This window comes from Eptesicus fuscus, chromosome 11 (genome assembly GCF_027574615.1).
Source record: "Eptesicus fuscus isolate TK198812 chromosome 11, DD_ASM_mEF_20220401, whole genome shotgun sequence".
Classification (NCBI taxonomy): domain Eukaryota; kingdom Metazoa; phylum Chordata; class Mammalia; order Chiroptera; family Vespertilionidae; genus Eptesicus; species Eptesicus fuscus.
The window spans coordinates 91,045,777-91,060,543 of record NC_072483.1 but is presented as its reverse complement, the minus strand read 5'-3'; the positions used below and the strand labels follow the sequence as shown (position 1 = coordinate 91,060,543).

Genomic DNA, 14,767 nt, shown 5'->3' with positions numbered 1-14,767 from the left:
GATCTCTGACCCCACCCCCCAAAAAAGGAAATATATTTTTAAGTTTAATCATGTTAAAAAAAAAAAAACACACCCAATCTACACGTAATGCCAGTAACCGTTACAATCTTCACCCGAATGCTGTCAATGGGACCCGCACTAGCGTTTAATGCTCCCTGAGAAGCGGGCAGTCTCTAGGCGAGGGCCGTGCGGTGAGCCGCCCCCAGAGAACACACGCCAGAGGGAGGGGAACCCCAGCAGCGAGGAACACGGGTTTGTTCACGTCTCTGTTCCTTTACACTTCCATTTGCAAAGTCCACGCACACCCGGCCGGCCGCCGCCTCAGGTGTGAAGGGGAGGAGGCCTGGCTGCTGCTCGGCACAAAGGACCAGGCGCAGCGGCACTTGGTGCGGCAGGGAGGCGTCGGCTTAATGGTACGGTGACGCGGCGACGGCGGGAGCAGACGCAGCTGCAAGGACAGCAGGCTGTGACGCATCTGAAGAACCGTGTCAAACCCAACCCCAAACATGACTTGTGTCAGAACTAAGGCAGGCAGGCGGCACGTAACAACACACGTCACAGACCACCACCAGTCAAAACGGCCCGGGGAAGCATGACAGACGACGGGACCACTGGCAAAGGCCTTTGTCAGAGAAACACTTTATCAGCGGAAAGAAGCCATTCTCAATCGGTTACACAGGACGAGCTTTCACAGGATTGGATTCTCCGAGTATCTCTGGCTAATGGTTGGCCAGCTATTCTTTGTCAACTTGAAAAGGTTATGACTAGGAGACTAAATACCAGGAGTAACAATAAAGACAAGCTAACCCACTGAAGAAACATGAACTGAGTTTCTGAGTTTGTCTACACCTAAGTTACACTCAACCTTGGAAAGAGTATCAGTTCTGGCTTGAGCGCTGCTGGGAGCAGCTGTTCCCGGACAGAGCGTGAAGGCGCTCGAACTAACGGCCATGGTGATGGAGGCAGCGTCTTCAGCTGTGCACACTCACGTTGAAACAGAAAGCACAGCTCCCGGATGCGGAAATGTGCTCCCTCGACTGGTCTCAGCCAGAATCGTAACCGTGACAGAAGAGCGAATCCCCGAGAGAGAGCATTTGTCTTTCGCTGCAAGTGGCTGGTGTGGGCGTTACAGCAAAAGGCAGAACACAGCTGCTCTCCCTGCCCAGGGTCAGGATGGCCCCGCGGCCAGGAGGGCGTGTGATTCTAGAGAAACGTAGCTTTGAACCGCTTCACAGGGAGCCGGGGAAACTTCCAGCCCGTTTAAGGCAGAGAAACCTGCCCGAGTCCCCAAGTGAGCGGGTCTGTCCCGACCCTGCGGGCTGGCCCTGCTTGGCGAGTAGTTGCTGGGTGCTGCTGGCGTCTCCGCTTCCCACTCTCACCCCGGGAGTCCTGCCTGCCTTCCCCGGAGGCCCGCTCGCTCCGTGGAGAGGGCCTCTCCCTTTACCTTTAACTGGATGCACGCAGCCCTGCGGGGAACAGGGGTTCTGAATTGGGGGACTCCGCTTGCTATCAGCAGGCTGCGGACACCGGGCCTTTCTTCCCTTTCCCGAGAAGCAGGACGCCGAGGACAGAGAGCAGGAGGGAGCGGCAGGGGCGAAGGCAGGTGGCGGCGGAGACGAGCAGGCGCGGGCTCTACACGGCGTTCATCTGCGGAGAGAGGACACGTCGGCGGTTAGTGAGGGCTCTGCCAGGGCAGGCTCAGGGCTCTCACACGGCCCGTCTGTTACCAAAGCAGCAGGAAGACGACTCCAACAGCACGTACCGGGGAACAGCCTGTCAGCACGGCCCCCTCCCCGGGACTCATGGAGGCCTTCCCATCCCCTAAGCCCGTGGCCGGCAAACCACGGCTCTCGAGCCACATGCGGCTCTTTGGCCCCTTGAGTGTGGCTCTTCCACAAAACACCACGTGCGGGCGCGCACGTCCAGTGCGACTGAAACTTCGTGGCCCATGCGCAGAAGTCGGTTTCGGCCTGGGCGAGTCTATTTTGAAGAAGTGGCGTTAGAACACTCAAGGGGCCAAAGAGCCGCATGTGGCTCGTGAGCCGAGGTTTGCGGACCACTGTCCTAAGCTGATGGATTAGTGCTCTGCGGCCTGCTGGCTTAGTCCTGGCCACCCCTCCGGGCTGTTATGCAACCAGCAAATCTGCTCCTGCAGAACCAGGGAGGGACGTGCCTCCAGGCCGCTCGGCAGGAATGAGACGGACTGTCTCTCAGGTGGAGGAGAGCCGCGGACGGTAGGACCCCCTCGCCTCCAGCAGTGCCTCCTGCTCAGCTGCCTGGAGAGGGCACCTGGCAGGCGGGCGTGCTCACCCAGAGGGCACCTGCCCACTGCCGGCCTGGGCTCTCCTGCTGGCACCTAGTGAGCGGAGCCAGGGATGCTGCTGAGCATCCTACACACTGACCGGCCTGCACGAGGGGTGCGCAGCCCGAAATGCCCATTCTCTTCAGTCCCAGTGCTCACTGGGGGGGCACCTGGTGACGCTCAGAGAAGTGGTTTTGTAAGAGCACACGATGGGCAAACCACGGAGGTGGGAGCAGATTCCTAGGAGGAAGGGGCTCGGGACACAAGTCGCGGAGGTGAAGGGCCCTCGGAGCTTGGGAGTGAGGAGCTAAGGGTAACGGGCGGGTGCCTGGGGGGGGGGGGGGGGGAGGCAGGGCGTGCTCCCCGAGGGAGCGCCAGGCCAGTGGTTTTGGATGAAAAGCACCATGTTCCAGGGCGGCTGATGCCACAGTGCAGCTGGGGGTAGACTCCGGAGGAGGAGAGGGCGGAGAGGAAGCCCGGGCAGTTGTCCGTCCCTCAGCAGCTGTGACGGGCGTGTTCGTAGGCCCTGCCTCTCAGTCCCCCACCCAAGGAGCTAAGGCAGACGGGTGCTCAAGGGCTAAACTGGACACGGACCGCCGCGTGGCAGACGGACAGCAACCACGACTAAAGGTCCCTCTTATCGTCACATCAGCTCGGACCAAAGGCCTGGGAGAGCGGTGAGGTTTCCTGGCGAAGGCGTTTATTGGACAGGAAATCCAGGCGAACGTGCACGTGGTCCTGCGTGCCGTCCCCGGACAACCTCCCGGGGCCTCGGGCTCCTGCTCCCGAGGGGCACAGGCATCGCCCGGGGCACCCACCCACCCGCGCCCAGAGCTGCTGCCCCCAGCCCTGGGACTAGCTCTGCGAGGTCACTCCGTGTCAGGGCAGGTGCCTAATCCCAGGAGAGGAGGCTGTGGGAACCGCGGCCCATGAGGACAGGCCATCGGACAGACAAGGCCGTCTCCTCAGTCCGGACGAGCCCAGCGTGTCTAGGCAGTGCGCCCGCACGCGGGCCTCTCAGCTCCTTAAGCCCTCTCCACCTGTAACGGGGGTGTGCGTGTGCGTGTGTGACAGGGTTATTTATTCTACATGGACTGTGACCCTGAAATGAAGGAAATCATCTGGAATGGGATGGGCTGGCTACAGGGGACAGCTGGAGACCCCGAGCCCTTTCGGCGTTTATTTGAGGGTTTCCATTCTCTCCCAGGATCGCTCAGAGCACGGAGAATGCACTCGGACTGCGCACAGATGGAGGGAACTCATCCATCTTATTTCCCCGGGGCCAAGGGAGATAACGGAGAAGACAGAACTCAATGTCCAGCCCCAGCACAGGCCTCTCACCCCAGGCCCACGGCCCGTCCCACACGGCGCCTCCCACTGGGCCCGTCCACAGCAGACCAGACGCCCCACCCCGCCCCGCCAGCTTCTCCAGGCGCCGCTTTGAGTGGAGCAGAGGCCGCTGTCCGTGGGAGGCGTCGGGGACGGTGAACAAGGGCAGGCTCTCCACACCCCTGGATTCACACACCCGCCCTCACTCACTGTTCCTTCTCATCAAGTCATTTCCACTCCCGCAGAAATGGGAGTAACAGTAGTGCCAGCTGGGAGGCGGTGTGAGGACCGAGTGACTACCTGTGGGTGCTGGCACACAGCCAGGGCCCGAGGCGTGTCGCCTGTGGTGTGTGAGGCCCAGGAGGCCCAGGCCACGTGCTCAGGGACAGCAGAGGGGAGAATGGCAGCTGTGTGGTCCCACTGGCCTATCTCACGTGCTCTCTTTCCCCCTAAATATACGTCTATTGATGTCAGAGAGGAAGGGAGAGGAGAGGGAAACATCAATGTGAGAAAGAGTCATGGATCGGTTGCCTCCTGCACGCCGCACACTGGGGATCGAGCCCGAAACCCGGGCCTGTGCCCTGACCAGGAATCGAACTGTGACCTCCTGGTTCATAGGTCGATGCTAGGCCATGGGGCCGGCTCACGTGTTTGGAATAGGCTTTCTATTTACGCCTCCTTCGTGTCGGCTCTCAAAGCACTTTCCCCAGGGCCGGGGGGACACTACAGAGGACGTGACCTTAGCAGAGAGGTGCCTGTCCACCTGTCCACAGGAAAGGCTGCTGGCTCTTTCACTGCCCGGGCATTTTTCTCAGTGACTGTCAGACATTTTGTCAGCAATCAGGCAGCGTAAGCAAGGCCGGTCCGAGGGTTTTAGCCTGTGCTGCCTCAGGTGAGGACGTGACATACCGGAAACTTACCTGGAAGCAGGTATTACTGATGTTTTATAAATGCATTCCCTGCCCGCATGGACCTGGGCCCTGAGGGTGTGACTGGGGCCCTGAGGGTGTGACCTGAGGCCCTGAGGGTGTGACTGGGGCCCTGAGGGTGTGACTGGGGCCCTGAGGGTGTGACTGGGACCCTGAGGGTGTGACTGGGACCCTGGGGGTGTGACTGGGACCCTGAGGGTGTGACTGGGACCCTGAGGGTGTGACCTGGGGCCCTGGGGGTGTGACTGGGGCCCTGAGGGTGTGACTGGGGCCCTGGGGGTGTGACTGGGGCCCTGGGGGTGTGACTGGGGCCCTGGGGGTGTGACTGGGACCCTGGGGGTGTGACTGGGGCCCTGGGGGTGTGACTGGGGCCCTGGGGGTGTGACTGGGACCCTGAGGGTGTGACTGGGACCCTGAGGGTGTGACCTGGGGCCCTGAGGGTGTGACTGGGACCCTGAGGGTGTGACTGGGGCCCTGGGGGTGTGACTGGGACCCTGAGGGTGTGACCTGGGGCCCTGGGGTGTGACTGGGGCCCTGGGGGTGTGACTGGGACCCTGAGGGTGTGACTGGGGCCCTGGGGGTGTGACTGGGACCCTGGGGGTGTGACTGGGGCCCTGGGGGTGTGACTGGGGCCCTGGGGGTGTGACTGGGGCCCTGGGGGTGTGACTGGGACCCTGGGGGTGTGACTGGGGCCCTGGGGGTGTGACTGGGGCCCTGGGGGTGTGACTGGGGCCCTGGGGGTGTGACTGGGGCCCTGGGGGTGTGACTGGGACCCTGGGGGTGTGACTGGGGCCCTGGGGGTGTGACTGGGACCCTGCCCGCATGGACCTGGGCCCGGAAGGTGTGCAGAGCAGAGCCCATGCAGTCTCCCCGCTCTCTGCCTCCCCACGACTGCCCGCCGGTCCGCAGGTCCCGGAGAAGCAGAAAGGCCGGCAAGGACACGGGATGTTTGGAAGGATGTGAAACACTTCTTTCACAATGAGCTGGAATGGCTTCGTGTGGAAAAGCTTAAAATGAAACAGTGTCAGCAAAAACCCAGCCAACCAAAAACATGGGGAGGATTTCAGGCTGATGAGCAGACAGCACGTCTGACAGACGAAAGCCCTCCTCCCACGGGAAGAGGCCTCGGACCCGACCCTCATGAACTGCCTCCCTCCGGGCCCAGGTGCCAGCAGCTCGCACCTGTCCCAGCCGGGAGCCGGGAGCCGGGAGCCGGTGGCAGGGCTCCCTGCTGCCGCCACGTCTCCCATCAGCGCTGTCGTTTCCACGCACTAGCGCCCCTGAGAGTAACAGCTCCCACCCCGAAGCAGCAGGCCCCAGGCAAACCGGGCCAGGGGTCCTAGTCCCTGGATGCTGGGACATCGCCAGGGGACAGCCCCCAAGGGTGAGGGCTCTTGAGTCTGAGATGCCTCTAGTTTGGGAGGTGCTGCCGCCAGGGGTAGAAGTCCTGGGGATGACGTGGTTGTTTAGGCACCGCCGACGGGAAGCCGCCTGTCCCCGCTCTGCCAGGCTCCGTCTGACGCCCTGCAGCTGGCCCAGGTCTGCGGGGGCGAGGGGCCCTCCCTGCCCAGGAAGCCCCCAGCCCTCGGGGCGGGCACTCACCATGCTGTCGAATTCCACGGGGCCCACGATCCGAGACACCTCGTCAAACTCCTCGGGAGACATGGGGAGCAGGTTGTCTGTGGTCTGCAGTCGGGAAGGGTGCCTGGAACGGGAGAGGGAGGGTTAGCTCTGGGCGAGGAAGGCAGGGCTCTGCCCGCACACGGCGGCGGCGGCCTGTGACTGCACCGTCCTGTTGTTGTTATGGCAGGAAGTGGGCACAATGCAAAATGCATTTTAAAAAGTGCAGACCCCGGGAGGCTGCTGTCCCCGCGCGGCCCCTGCGATGTTGCCTGGGGCGTGGGCGCGGCCCGGCTCGGTGCGAGTCCCTCTTCCCTACCTTGCGGTGTGAGTGCAGAGGAGGCTGATCCCGAGATTTTACATGAAGGCTACTCCATGCGCCCCACAGCGCTCAGGCCAAACTACTGACCGTGACTTTTCCAATTTTTTTGTCTACCTTTTATGAAACGAAACGACAAAATAAAAGCTGGTGGAAGAAACGTATCTCAACCATCACGGTGGCCTTTTCCAGATCGAAAAGAACTCCTCTCCCACTCTGATCGGTTTTCGTTCATTTTATTCACACTTTTTCAAAGTCTCCGTTTGGGGAGGATTTATATCCCTTAAATACAACTTGGGGTGTTTTTTGTTTTGCTTTTTGTTTTTTATATTAAGGCGGTAAAATGCGGGGGCGGGGACACCGGCCGCTAACTGGGGTCTTCCCATCGGGTTGAGTGCGGCGGCGGCGACAAGGACAAGGAAAGCAAAGTGCAAGCGTCTTCCGCGGCCCCCGGGGCGGCCACGCTCTCCTGCCACTTACACTTCAGACACGGAAATCAGCTCCGTCTTGATGTATCCCGTCCCTTTGGGGCCGTCGACTTCCATGGGCTCTGCTGCTGGAAGGAGCACGGGGACACGCCATTAGCGGGGCCACACGCACAGGCACGCCTCTTTCACCAAGTGTTACTTTGGGCCCTGGCCGGTTGCTCAATGGTTAGAGCATTGACCCAAGGACTGAAGGGTTCCAGGTTCGACTCCGGCCAAGGGCACGTACCTCGGTTGCAGGCTCGATCCCCGGACCCGGTTGGGGCCTGTGCAGGAGGCAACCAATCGATGTGTCTCTCTCACATCAATGTTTCTCGCTCTGTCTCCTCCTTCCCTTCCATTCTCTTTAAAAAACTGAAGGGAAAAGATATCGCCCGGTGAGGATGAACAACAACAAAAAGTGACTATTTTTCCTCGACAGTCAGATACTGGAGTCCTGTCACTTTAAGGGGTCCGAGCTCCCTAGCTGAGTCACCTGAAGTTCTGGTGGGAATGTGAACAAGGAAGGCGAGGGGAGGGTTCGGTACCGGGCTCAGGCCAAGCGGTTCCTCTTTCCGAGGCTCGGAACCCTGCAGGAGCTGTGCCTGGCTCTGCGGCCCGGCCCGGCTGCCGTAACCACACAGCTGGCCGGGCGAGGGAGGGCAACTCCCCCGAGTAACTGCGGACACTGAGGCTTCAGGTTCTGAAAAGCACGCAGCTTTGCTGGCATGTTCCCAGCCAGGTGAGCCTGACCGGGCGTCCTCAGTGCCACGCAGGGAGGACAGGGGAGCAGGAGGCCATGCTCAACGCCAGGTCTGCTCTTCACAAGAGGCACTGTTCACAACACGCCCCCTACTGGCTGGGTCACCCCCTGAACGCCGGCACTTCTCCTGGGCCTCAGTTTACCCGATTTTAACAGGAGCAGGCTGGCATAAATCAGCTGGCCAGAGCGGTCCCACCTTTTACCCTTTCCACGTGGAAAAGTGATAACGTGACAGATATACAAGACGAGAAATGACCGTTCCCACCCTCTAGAACAAGAAGGCGTTGACTCGTTTCTTAGCAGCTATTTTCAGGCTGATTAATGCACAGGGTCAGCTGCGCTGTGTGGGTGCCGTGTTTTCAAAGCCGCTCTGAGCAATCTGAAAGGCAGTGGCCGTCCGATGGCTCAGCATGGGGGTGGGGGTCGGGGTCGTGCCGGCTCCTCGCACGCGCGGGAGGCCAGGGCCCCGGGGGCGCCTGAGCCTGAGGAGGCGACGAGGTGAGAACTCGGGCACGCACCTTCCTTGGGCCTGGAGTAATACTTCCCAAAGGCGTGGTCTTTGTCGATGTTGGGGTACAGGTACTTGAGGGGGTTCTCTGGAATATTTTCAGCAGCCATGACCTTGTAGTTGCGAATGATATCCGGGAACGTCACCGCAGAGAGCTCTTTCTTCGTGTAGGGCTCCACCGCGTGGAAGTAAGGCTCTAAAGGGAAGAAAACCGCGGTGAGTCCGTGGAACATCCCAGCACAACAGAGGAAAGACGCAGAGCACAGCCGAGCCGAGGGGTCGGAGACTGAGAACCAATCACAGCCTCAGGTTGCCACGCAGGCGGTGCACTAAGTCGATTACAATCTATAATAATCAAAGTGTAATATGCTAATTAGACTGGACAACCTTCCGGACAAAGCAGAGGCTGCGAGGGAAGCCCGGGTCCCGGGTGCCTGCCGGTGGCTGGAGGGAACCTCGGGTCCCGGGTGCCAGAGGGAAGCCAGTGCCGGCAGCCGGGGGAAGGCAGGCCTACTCTTGCACAAATTTCGTGCATCGGGCCTCTAGTCCTTTCACAAACAGGGGAAAGCGGGCAGTCATTACTACCGACAGCACTGTGTCTGTCATCACACGCCGACACCTACAGCACCGGCCCCCACAGCAATCTGCGGCTCCCCTATCCTGCCCTTCTCTGTGGTTCAGCCTTTCCCCCCAAAACGGGCATTTTTCAGTCATGGATTCATTCGTTAAACAGAAATCCAATGTAACGAATGTCAACTTACATCTGCCCCGTCTGACGGCAGGTGGAGGGCTGCACCCAGGCCCGGACCCATCTTAGAAAGGCTGCCTGCACCTGTGCCCGCCCCCCCACGCACCTTGCCTGCCCCTATGCTCGCCCTCCTGCACGCACCTGTGCCTGCCCCCGCCCCCGCGGCCTTCCCCTGCCAAGACCTGGCTGCCACTCATACTGACTCCCCTTCCGTCTACAGATGAGAACAAGAAAAAAGAACGTGCCGTGTATTTAAAAACCATGCCTGCACACCAGGTTCCGGGCAATGAGGGAACCACAGACACTCATGCAACGGACTGAATCCTGCCTGGGGTGGCTGGGAGAGGAGAGCTTCCGGTTTTATGTCGGAAGCTGGTTCTTTGCAGGAGCTGCCTGGCGGGGAGGGAAGGGCCATGGGCCTTACCGCCTCCGTTCTGCGGCCGCTCCACCCACGTGAAGGTGATGGCGCCCTCGCGGCAGCTCTCACTGAAGCGCAGCAGGAAGGTGCCGGGCTGCTGGTCCTTGAGCAGCGCCCGCTCGCGCTCCTTGCTGATGAAGCCCACGATGCACCTGGCGGGAGGGCGAGGCATTCGGGTCAGTGGTGACTTTAACCTTCATGTTCACTTCCTATCGAGGTCGCTGGGCCCTGACAGAACAGCTAACGGGCAGGCTACTCAGAGGCTTTAACGTCGATTTAACCCACACTCAGGAAGGACTTCTCTCCGGTATGCCGAAGTCCAGAAAGGATCGCCAACACGGGCCCAGCAGGTGGTCTAGGTGAGCAGTTAATACTTGCTGGCCCGCCCGCGTGGCTCAGTGGTTGATGGTTGACCTATGAACCTGGAGGTCACGGTTCGATTCCTAGTCGGGGCACATGCCCGGGTTGCAGGCTAGATCCCCAGTGTGGGGTGTGCAGGGGGCAGCCGATCCATGATTCTCTCTCATCATTGATGTTTCTATCTCTCTCTCCCTTCCTCTCTGACATCAATAAAACGTATTTAAAAAATATATAATAAAGTGTTTTCTTCCTTCCCTGGGGCAATTCAGTGGGTGCTCAATAACTGTATGAATGGCACTCAGTGCAGTGTCATCTCGGAGGCTACCCCCCCCCCCCCCCGGCCAAGCCCTGAGGGGCGCTGGAAGCCCCGTTTCTGTGAGACACACACAGGTCTCAGCACCGGGCCAGGCCTGGGCCAAACGCACGGCCCGGGAGTGTGCTGAACGCAGGTTTCAACACTGCATCTGCCAAGGCCCTTACCCATCGTTCCAGAGAGAGAGCAGGTGCTTTTTGATGAGTTCAAGGATGCTTTCAATCCAAAGCCAGAAAGGAAAGTTTTTGTCATTTATATTTTCCTGCAAGTAAACAGGACACACATTAGGAACACGGAACCCAAGTCCTGGTGACTTCCCATGCCCCTCGCCTCCCACCACCAGGCTGGACTCTGCAAAGGCGGCCCCGTACACGGCAGCCCCCACTCCTGGTGCCCAGACACCCAGCTCTGCCTTTCCTGGGCCGCCTCCCCCTCCCTCCCAAACAGGAGCAGCCGGCCAGGGAATGACCTCCCGGGGAATCACAACAAAAGCTGCCCTCCACCGGACAGACCAGCAGCAAGTAGCAAGCTCGCGGCGGCAGTGAGCAGGCGGCAGCCTGGTGACTTCAGGGGCCTAATCACTCCCTCCGGCTGGTGGCTGGTCCCTCGGCTTGAGCTGGCTGGGGGTTGAGGTGGCTGGGGGTTGAGCTGGCTGGGGGTTGAGCTGGCTGGGGGTTGAGGTGGCTGGGGGTTGAGCTGGCTGGGGGTTGAGGTGGCTGGGGGTTGAGCTGGCTGGGGGTTGAGCTGGCTGGGGGTTGAGCTGGCTGGGGGTTGAGGTGGCTGGGGGTTGAGCTGGCTGGGGGTTGAGGTGGCTGGGGGTTGAGGTGGCTGGGGGTTGAGCTGGCTGGGGGTTGAGGTGGCTGGGGGAGCTCATCTGGCGCCAAGCCACCCACCCGGCACGGAGCACAGTTCTCACGGATGGCTAACACGCTGCCAAAGGGGCCGTGTGAGCACACCAGACCCGCCCGGGATGTGAGAGAATGTTATCACCCGGCGGCACTTCCTGTCTGACTCGCTGCGAGGCCAACCTCGGTGCCAAGGAAAGCAAACGCTCTGCCCGGGGCGACGGGGAGAGGGACGAGCCAAAGTAAACTCCGGGCGCGGACTGCCACCGGGAGAGCGCGGACCTCGCAGAGAGCCAAGGACAGACGGAAAGCGGGGCGGGCCCACCTTGCAGAACCTCGTCCACGGGATGAGGCCGTCGGGGCCGGCGCCAGGACCTAACGGATAAAAAAGCGTTGTCAGCAAACAGGTCAGTGCCGGAGGTGGGCGGGCTGGCCCGGCTCGGGTTTGCTCTCAGAGGAGCCAGCCCCCGGCAGAGGAAGGCTGTGTGCTCATGGCTGCTCTCCGTACCGCGCTCTCTGCAGAAGCCGCCGCGTGTCCCTCCCTGGGCCAAGTCCCCCCACGGCCTCCCTCTCCAGTGACCTACAGAGTTGGTTTAAAAATGCAGCTAAGGCCAAGATCACCCTAGGCCACCTGCTGCATAAACACTTGACTTTATAAGCTTATTTTAGGTATTAAATTAGGCATTTCCCTCACCCCTCCTCCAAACAGGACATGGGCTAGGGCAGTGGTCGGCAAACTGCGGCTCTCGAGCCACATGCGGCTCTTTGGCCCCTTGAGTGTGGCTCTTCCACAAAACACCCCAGCCTGGGCGAGTCTATTTTGAAGAAGTGGCGTTAGAAGAAGTTTAAGTTTAAAAAATGTGGCTCTCAAAAGAAATTCCAATCGTTGTCCTGTTGATATTTGGCTCTGTTGACGAATGAGTTTGCCAACCACTGGGCTAGGGAGTTCGATGCAAATCATGAGTCTCATATTTTTGTTGATTTCAGAGAGGAAGGGAGAGGGAGAGAGATAGAAACATCAATGACGAGAGAGAATCACTGATCGGCTGCCTCCTGCATACTGCCTAATGGGGATCGAGCCCACAACCCAGGCATGTGCCCTTGACTGGAATCGAGCCCAGGACCCTTCAGTCCGAAGGCCGATGCTCTATCGACTGAGCCAAACCAGCCAGGGCAGATGTTGAGGGAGAGAAAAGGGAGGGGAAGGCGGCCTCGGGGTTACTAGTTAACACAAATGAGGGCAGCCCAGGCCATCAGAGGTGGGAGCTCACCTCTCCTCAAAGAGAACCACAAATGGCCCGGCCGGTGTGGCTCGGAGGTTAAGCATACACCCATGAACCAGGAGGTCATGGCTCGATGCCTGGTCAGGGCACATGCCCAGTATGACGTGTGCAAGAGGCAGCCGATGGATGCTTCTCTCCCTTCCTCTCTGAAGTCAATGAAAACACACAAGTATTTTAAAAGAGAGAATCACAAATAAGCCATTACAGAGAGAAATATATCTTTCTTAAGTCTCATCAACTAAGGAGAAGAAATACGGCGACTTTCTACTTTTGCTTCAGTGGCACAAGCAGCTACGTGGCCAAGAGGGGGCGCTGCAGTGAGCCTTGTGGTCGGGGGAGCCCTGGGCGTCTGCAGTGCGCGCAGCGCTGCTGGGCAAGGAGCGCGTCCGCAGCGACGCTGCCCGTGAACTCGTGTGGACACTCTCGCCCACTGAAGGCCTGAGACGAGCGGTCTTTGATTGCCGAGGGTGGGAGACTCGTCCACCATGGCACTGGCCACCGGAAGGGGACCATCTGCCTGGGGGGACCTGCCCAGGCAGGCGAAGCTCTTCGTCAGGGGGTCCCGATGTGGGCAGTGGGCAGGGCCTCCTATGGCCGCTGAGGCCGGCGCCCAGGGTGTGCCGTGCACGGGCCCCAGCCGTATTCGCACGTGGTGGAGACTTCGTTTTCGCTCCAAGGTTAAAAAGACTTGACCTTTCTCTTCGGAACTTATTTTAGCCACAAGGAATACACTTTTCATGATGCTAAAGCGTCTTTCTCTTAGGACCGCTGCTCAGAAGTGCCACCGAGATCGTGGGAACCTGGCCACCTGGACCTCTGGCCGGCCTGGCTCTCGAGGTGCGGGTCCCGCCCGCTCAGCTCTGAGCTGCACTGGGAAGCCCCAGTTTCCCCTCCCCCCCCTTGACCAGGAGAGCAGGAGGGGGAGGAGCGCGTGGACACCCGCGAGTTCCGGGCTCACGGACGGAGCGGACGTGCGTACCCAGCAGCTTCTCCCCCAGCATGGCGAGCTGGTCCCCGTTGAGGCCTCTCTTGGTGACGGAAGAGAACTGCCAGCTCAGCACCTCCGAGAGCTGCGCCCAGCGCGCGCAGGGCGGGTTCAGGAAGAAGGACAGGTTCTGGGGAGAAGACACCCACGTGAGCGGCTCCCCGAGAGCCACGGCCACAGGCCAGGCACCCAGCACAGCGGTGCTGGCTTCCGTGACTCCCACGGCTGACGGAGAACCAGGGCCGATGCGCGTGGCTTGCAGCTTCCCACCTGTGAACTCAGTGCGCCCTGAACGGACGTCGCTCGGAAACAGACCCACGTGCTCCTGCGCTCACTCGCGGCCGTGCGTGCACCACGGTGAGAAATGCGTCACCCACAGCATGCTTCCCGTTGAGGTAGACGACCCCCCCTCCCCCCCCCCCAGTTCTCCTCTCAGAGGATCGGTCCTTCCGAGGCCGGCACAGCCAGCGTCGGCCTGTGCCGTCTGGGGCCTCGCTGCCTGAATGGGAAGTGCTGCCTGACCTGCCTCAGCCAGGACCTGCCTCGGGAGCCGGTGCTGCCAGGTGGGCGGTGCTCAGGCCGAGGCTGTGCTGTGGGCAGGAGCCTGACGCTAATGCACCAGCAAACTCGGCGGGAAGGTGTCTTTCAAGGGACACCAGACAGGTCACCTACGAACTGGTGACGAGAGCTTATAACCGAGGCTTGAGGAGCCTGACCCCCTTCTTTGGGCTCAGGATTTGCTAAACCAGTTTTCACGGTGACTAGGTGACTGAGGGCTGGAGGTGGTCACGGTGACTGAGGGGCTGGAGTACAGTGAACAATGAGAATCGACTAGAATCAGTCAGCGAGGAGTGTGCACACTCTAACAATGAGGTTACTTAGTAGATGCACCCATTTTAAAGAAGTAACAATAAAGGCCTCATCCACAGTAAGTTGTAATAGACCACTGACTGCCCGGTTTAGTCAAACCCGAGGGAAATCACAGTTCTCACTCAAAACACATCCACAAGCTTCCGCTTCCCCAGAATCCCTCCAGACCCCTGGCCGTGCCCCTTGCGCTATGTCCCTCAGCACCCGGCCCTGGCGGCTCTTTTGGAGCCGCGGCAGCTAGAGCAGGGGGCGTGGGTGCCCGGGGTGAAAGCAGACGTGAGTGTGTACGTACCCTGGGCTCCGTCACCAGCATGTTGTACCACAGGATGGAGGCCCAGCCGCTGGGGAGCTGGCTGACGTTGGAGATCACCACGACAGGCAGGGAGGTCGTCTGCAAGAGGACAGAGATCAGGAAGCCGCCTGAGTGACAGCAATATCGCCTTGGACCTCTGCGCGGCCTCAGGCCCGAGCCAGGGATCACTGGTAAATTTACACAGATGTTACACTTCAAAATTAAAATGTCAAGTTATGTTCTTTCGCTCATAGTTTAATTTGTTTTTTTCTCTTAAGGTTGCCATTTTTTAAAAGTTGACTTGAGACGGGGGGAGAGAAAGAGAGAGAGGGAAAGAACATTGATTGGTCGCCTCTCACACACCCCGCAACTGGGACTCGAATCCAGGACCCTTCAGTACATGGGGACGATACTCCAAC

The 14,767-nt window shown here is 60.0% G+C and overlaps 1 protein-coding gene across 2 annotated transcripts in view; it reads right to left on the bottom strand.

Moving 5' to 3' along the window:
- Positions 1–622: 622 nt before the first annotated feature.
- STAT1 (signal transducer and activator of transcription 1) overlaps positions 623–14,767 on the bottom strand; it is a 34,206-nt gene continuing 20,061 nt past the window's right edge. Inside the window, exons 16-24 of one of the 2 annotated variants that reach the window (XM_008146505.3) lie at positions 14,349–14,447; positions 13,181–13,316; positions 11,244–11,293; positions 10,241–10,335; positions 9,407–9,552; positions 8,245–8,430; positions 6,980–7,055; positions 6,163–6,265; positions 623–1,647 (exon numbers count right to left, since the gene is read on the bottom strand). In XM_008146505.3, coding sequence (XP_008144727.2) covers positions 1,633–1,647; positions 6,163–6,265; positions 6,980–7,055; positions 8,245–8,430; positions 9,407–9,552; positions 10,241–10,335; positions 11,244–11,293; positions 13,181–13,316; positions 14,349–14,447 — 906 coding nt within the window. In that variant the 3' untranslated portion in view covers positions 623–1,632. The remainder of the gene's footprint in view (positions 1,648–6,162; positions 6,266–6,979; positions 7,056–8,244; positions 8,431–9,406; positions 9,553–10,240; positions 10,336–11,243; positions 11,294–13,180; positions 13,317–14,348; positions 14,448–14,767) is intronic. The other variant, XM_028153205.2, reaches the window with a different exon arrangement.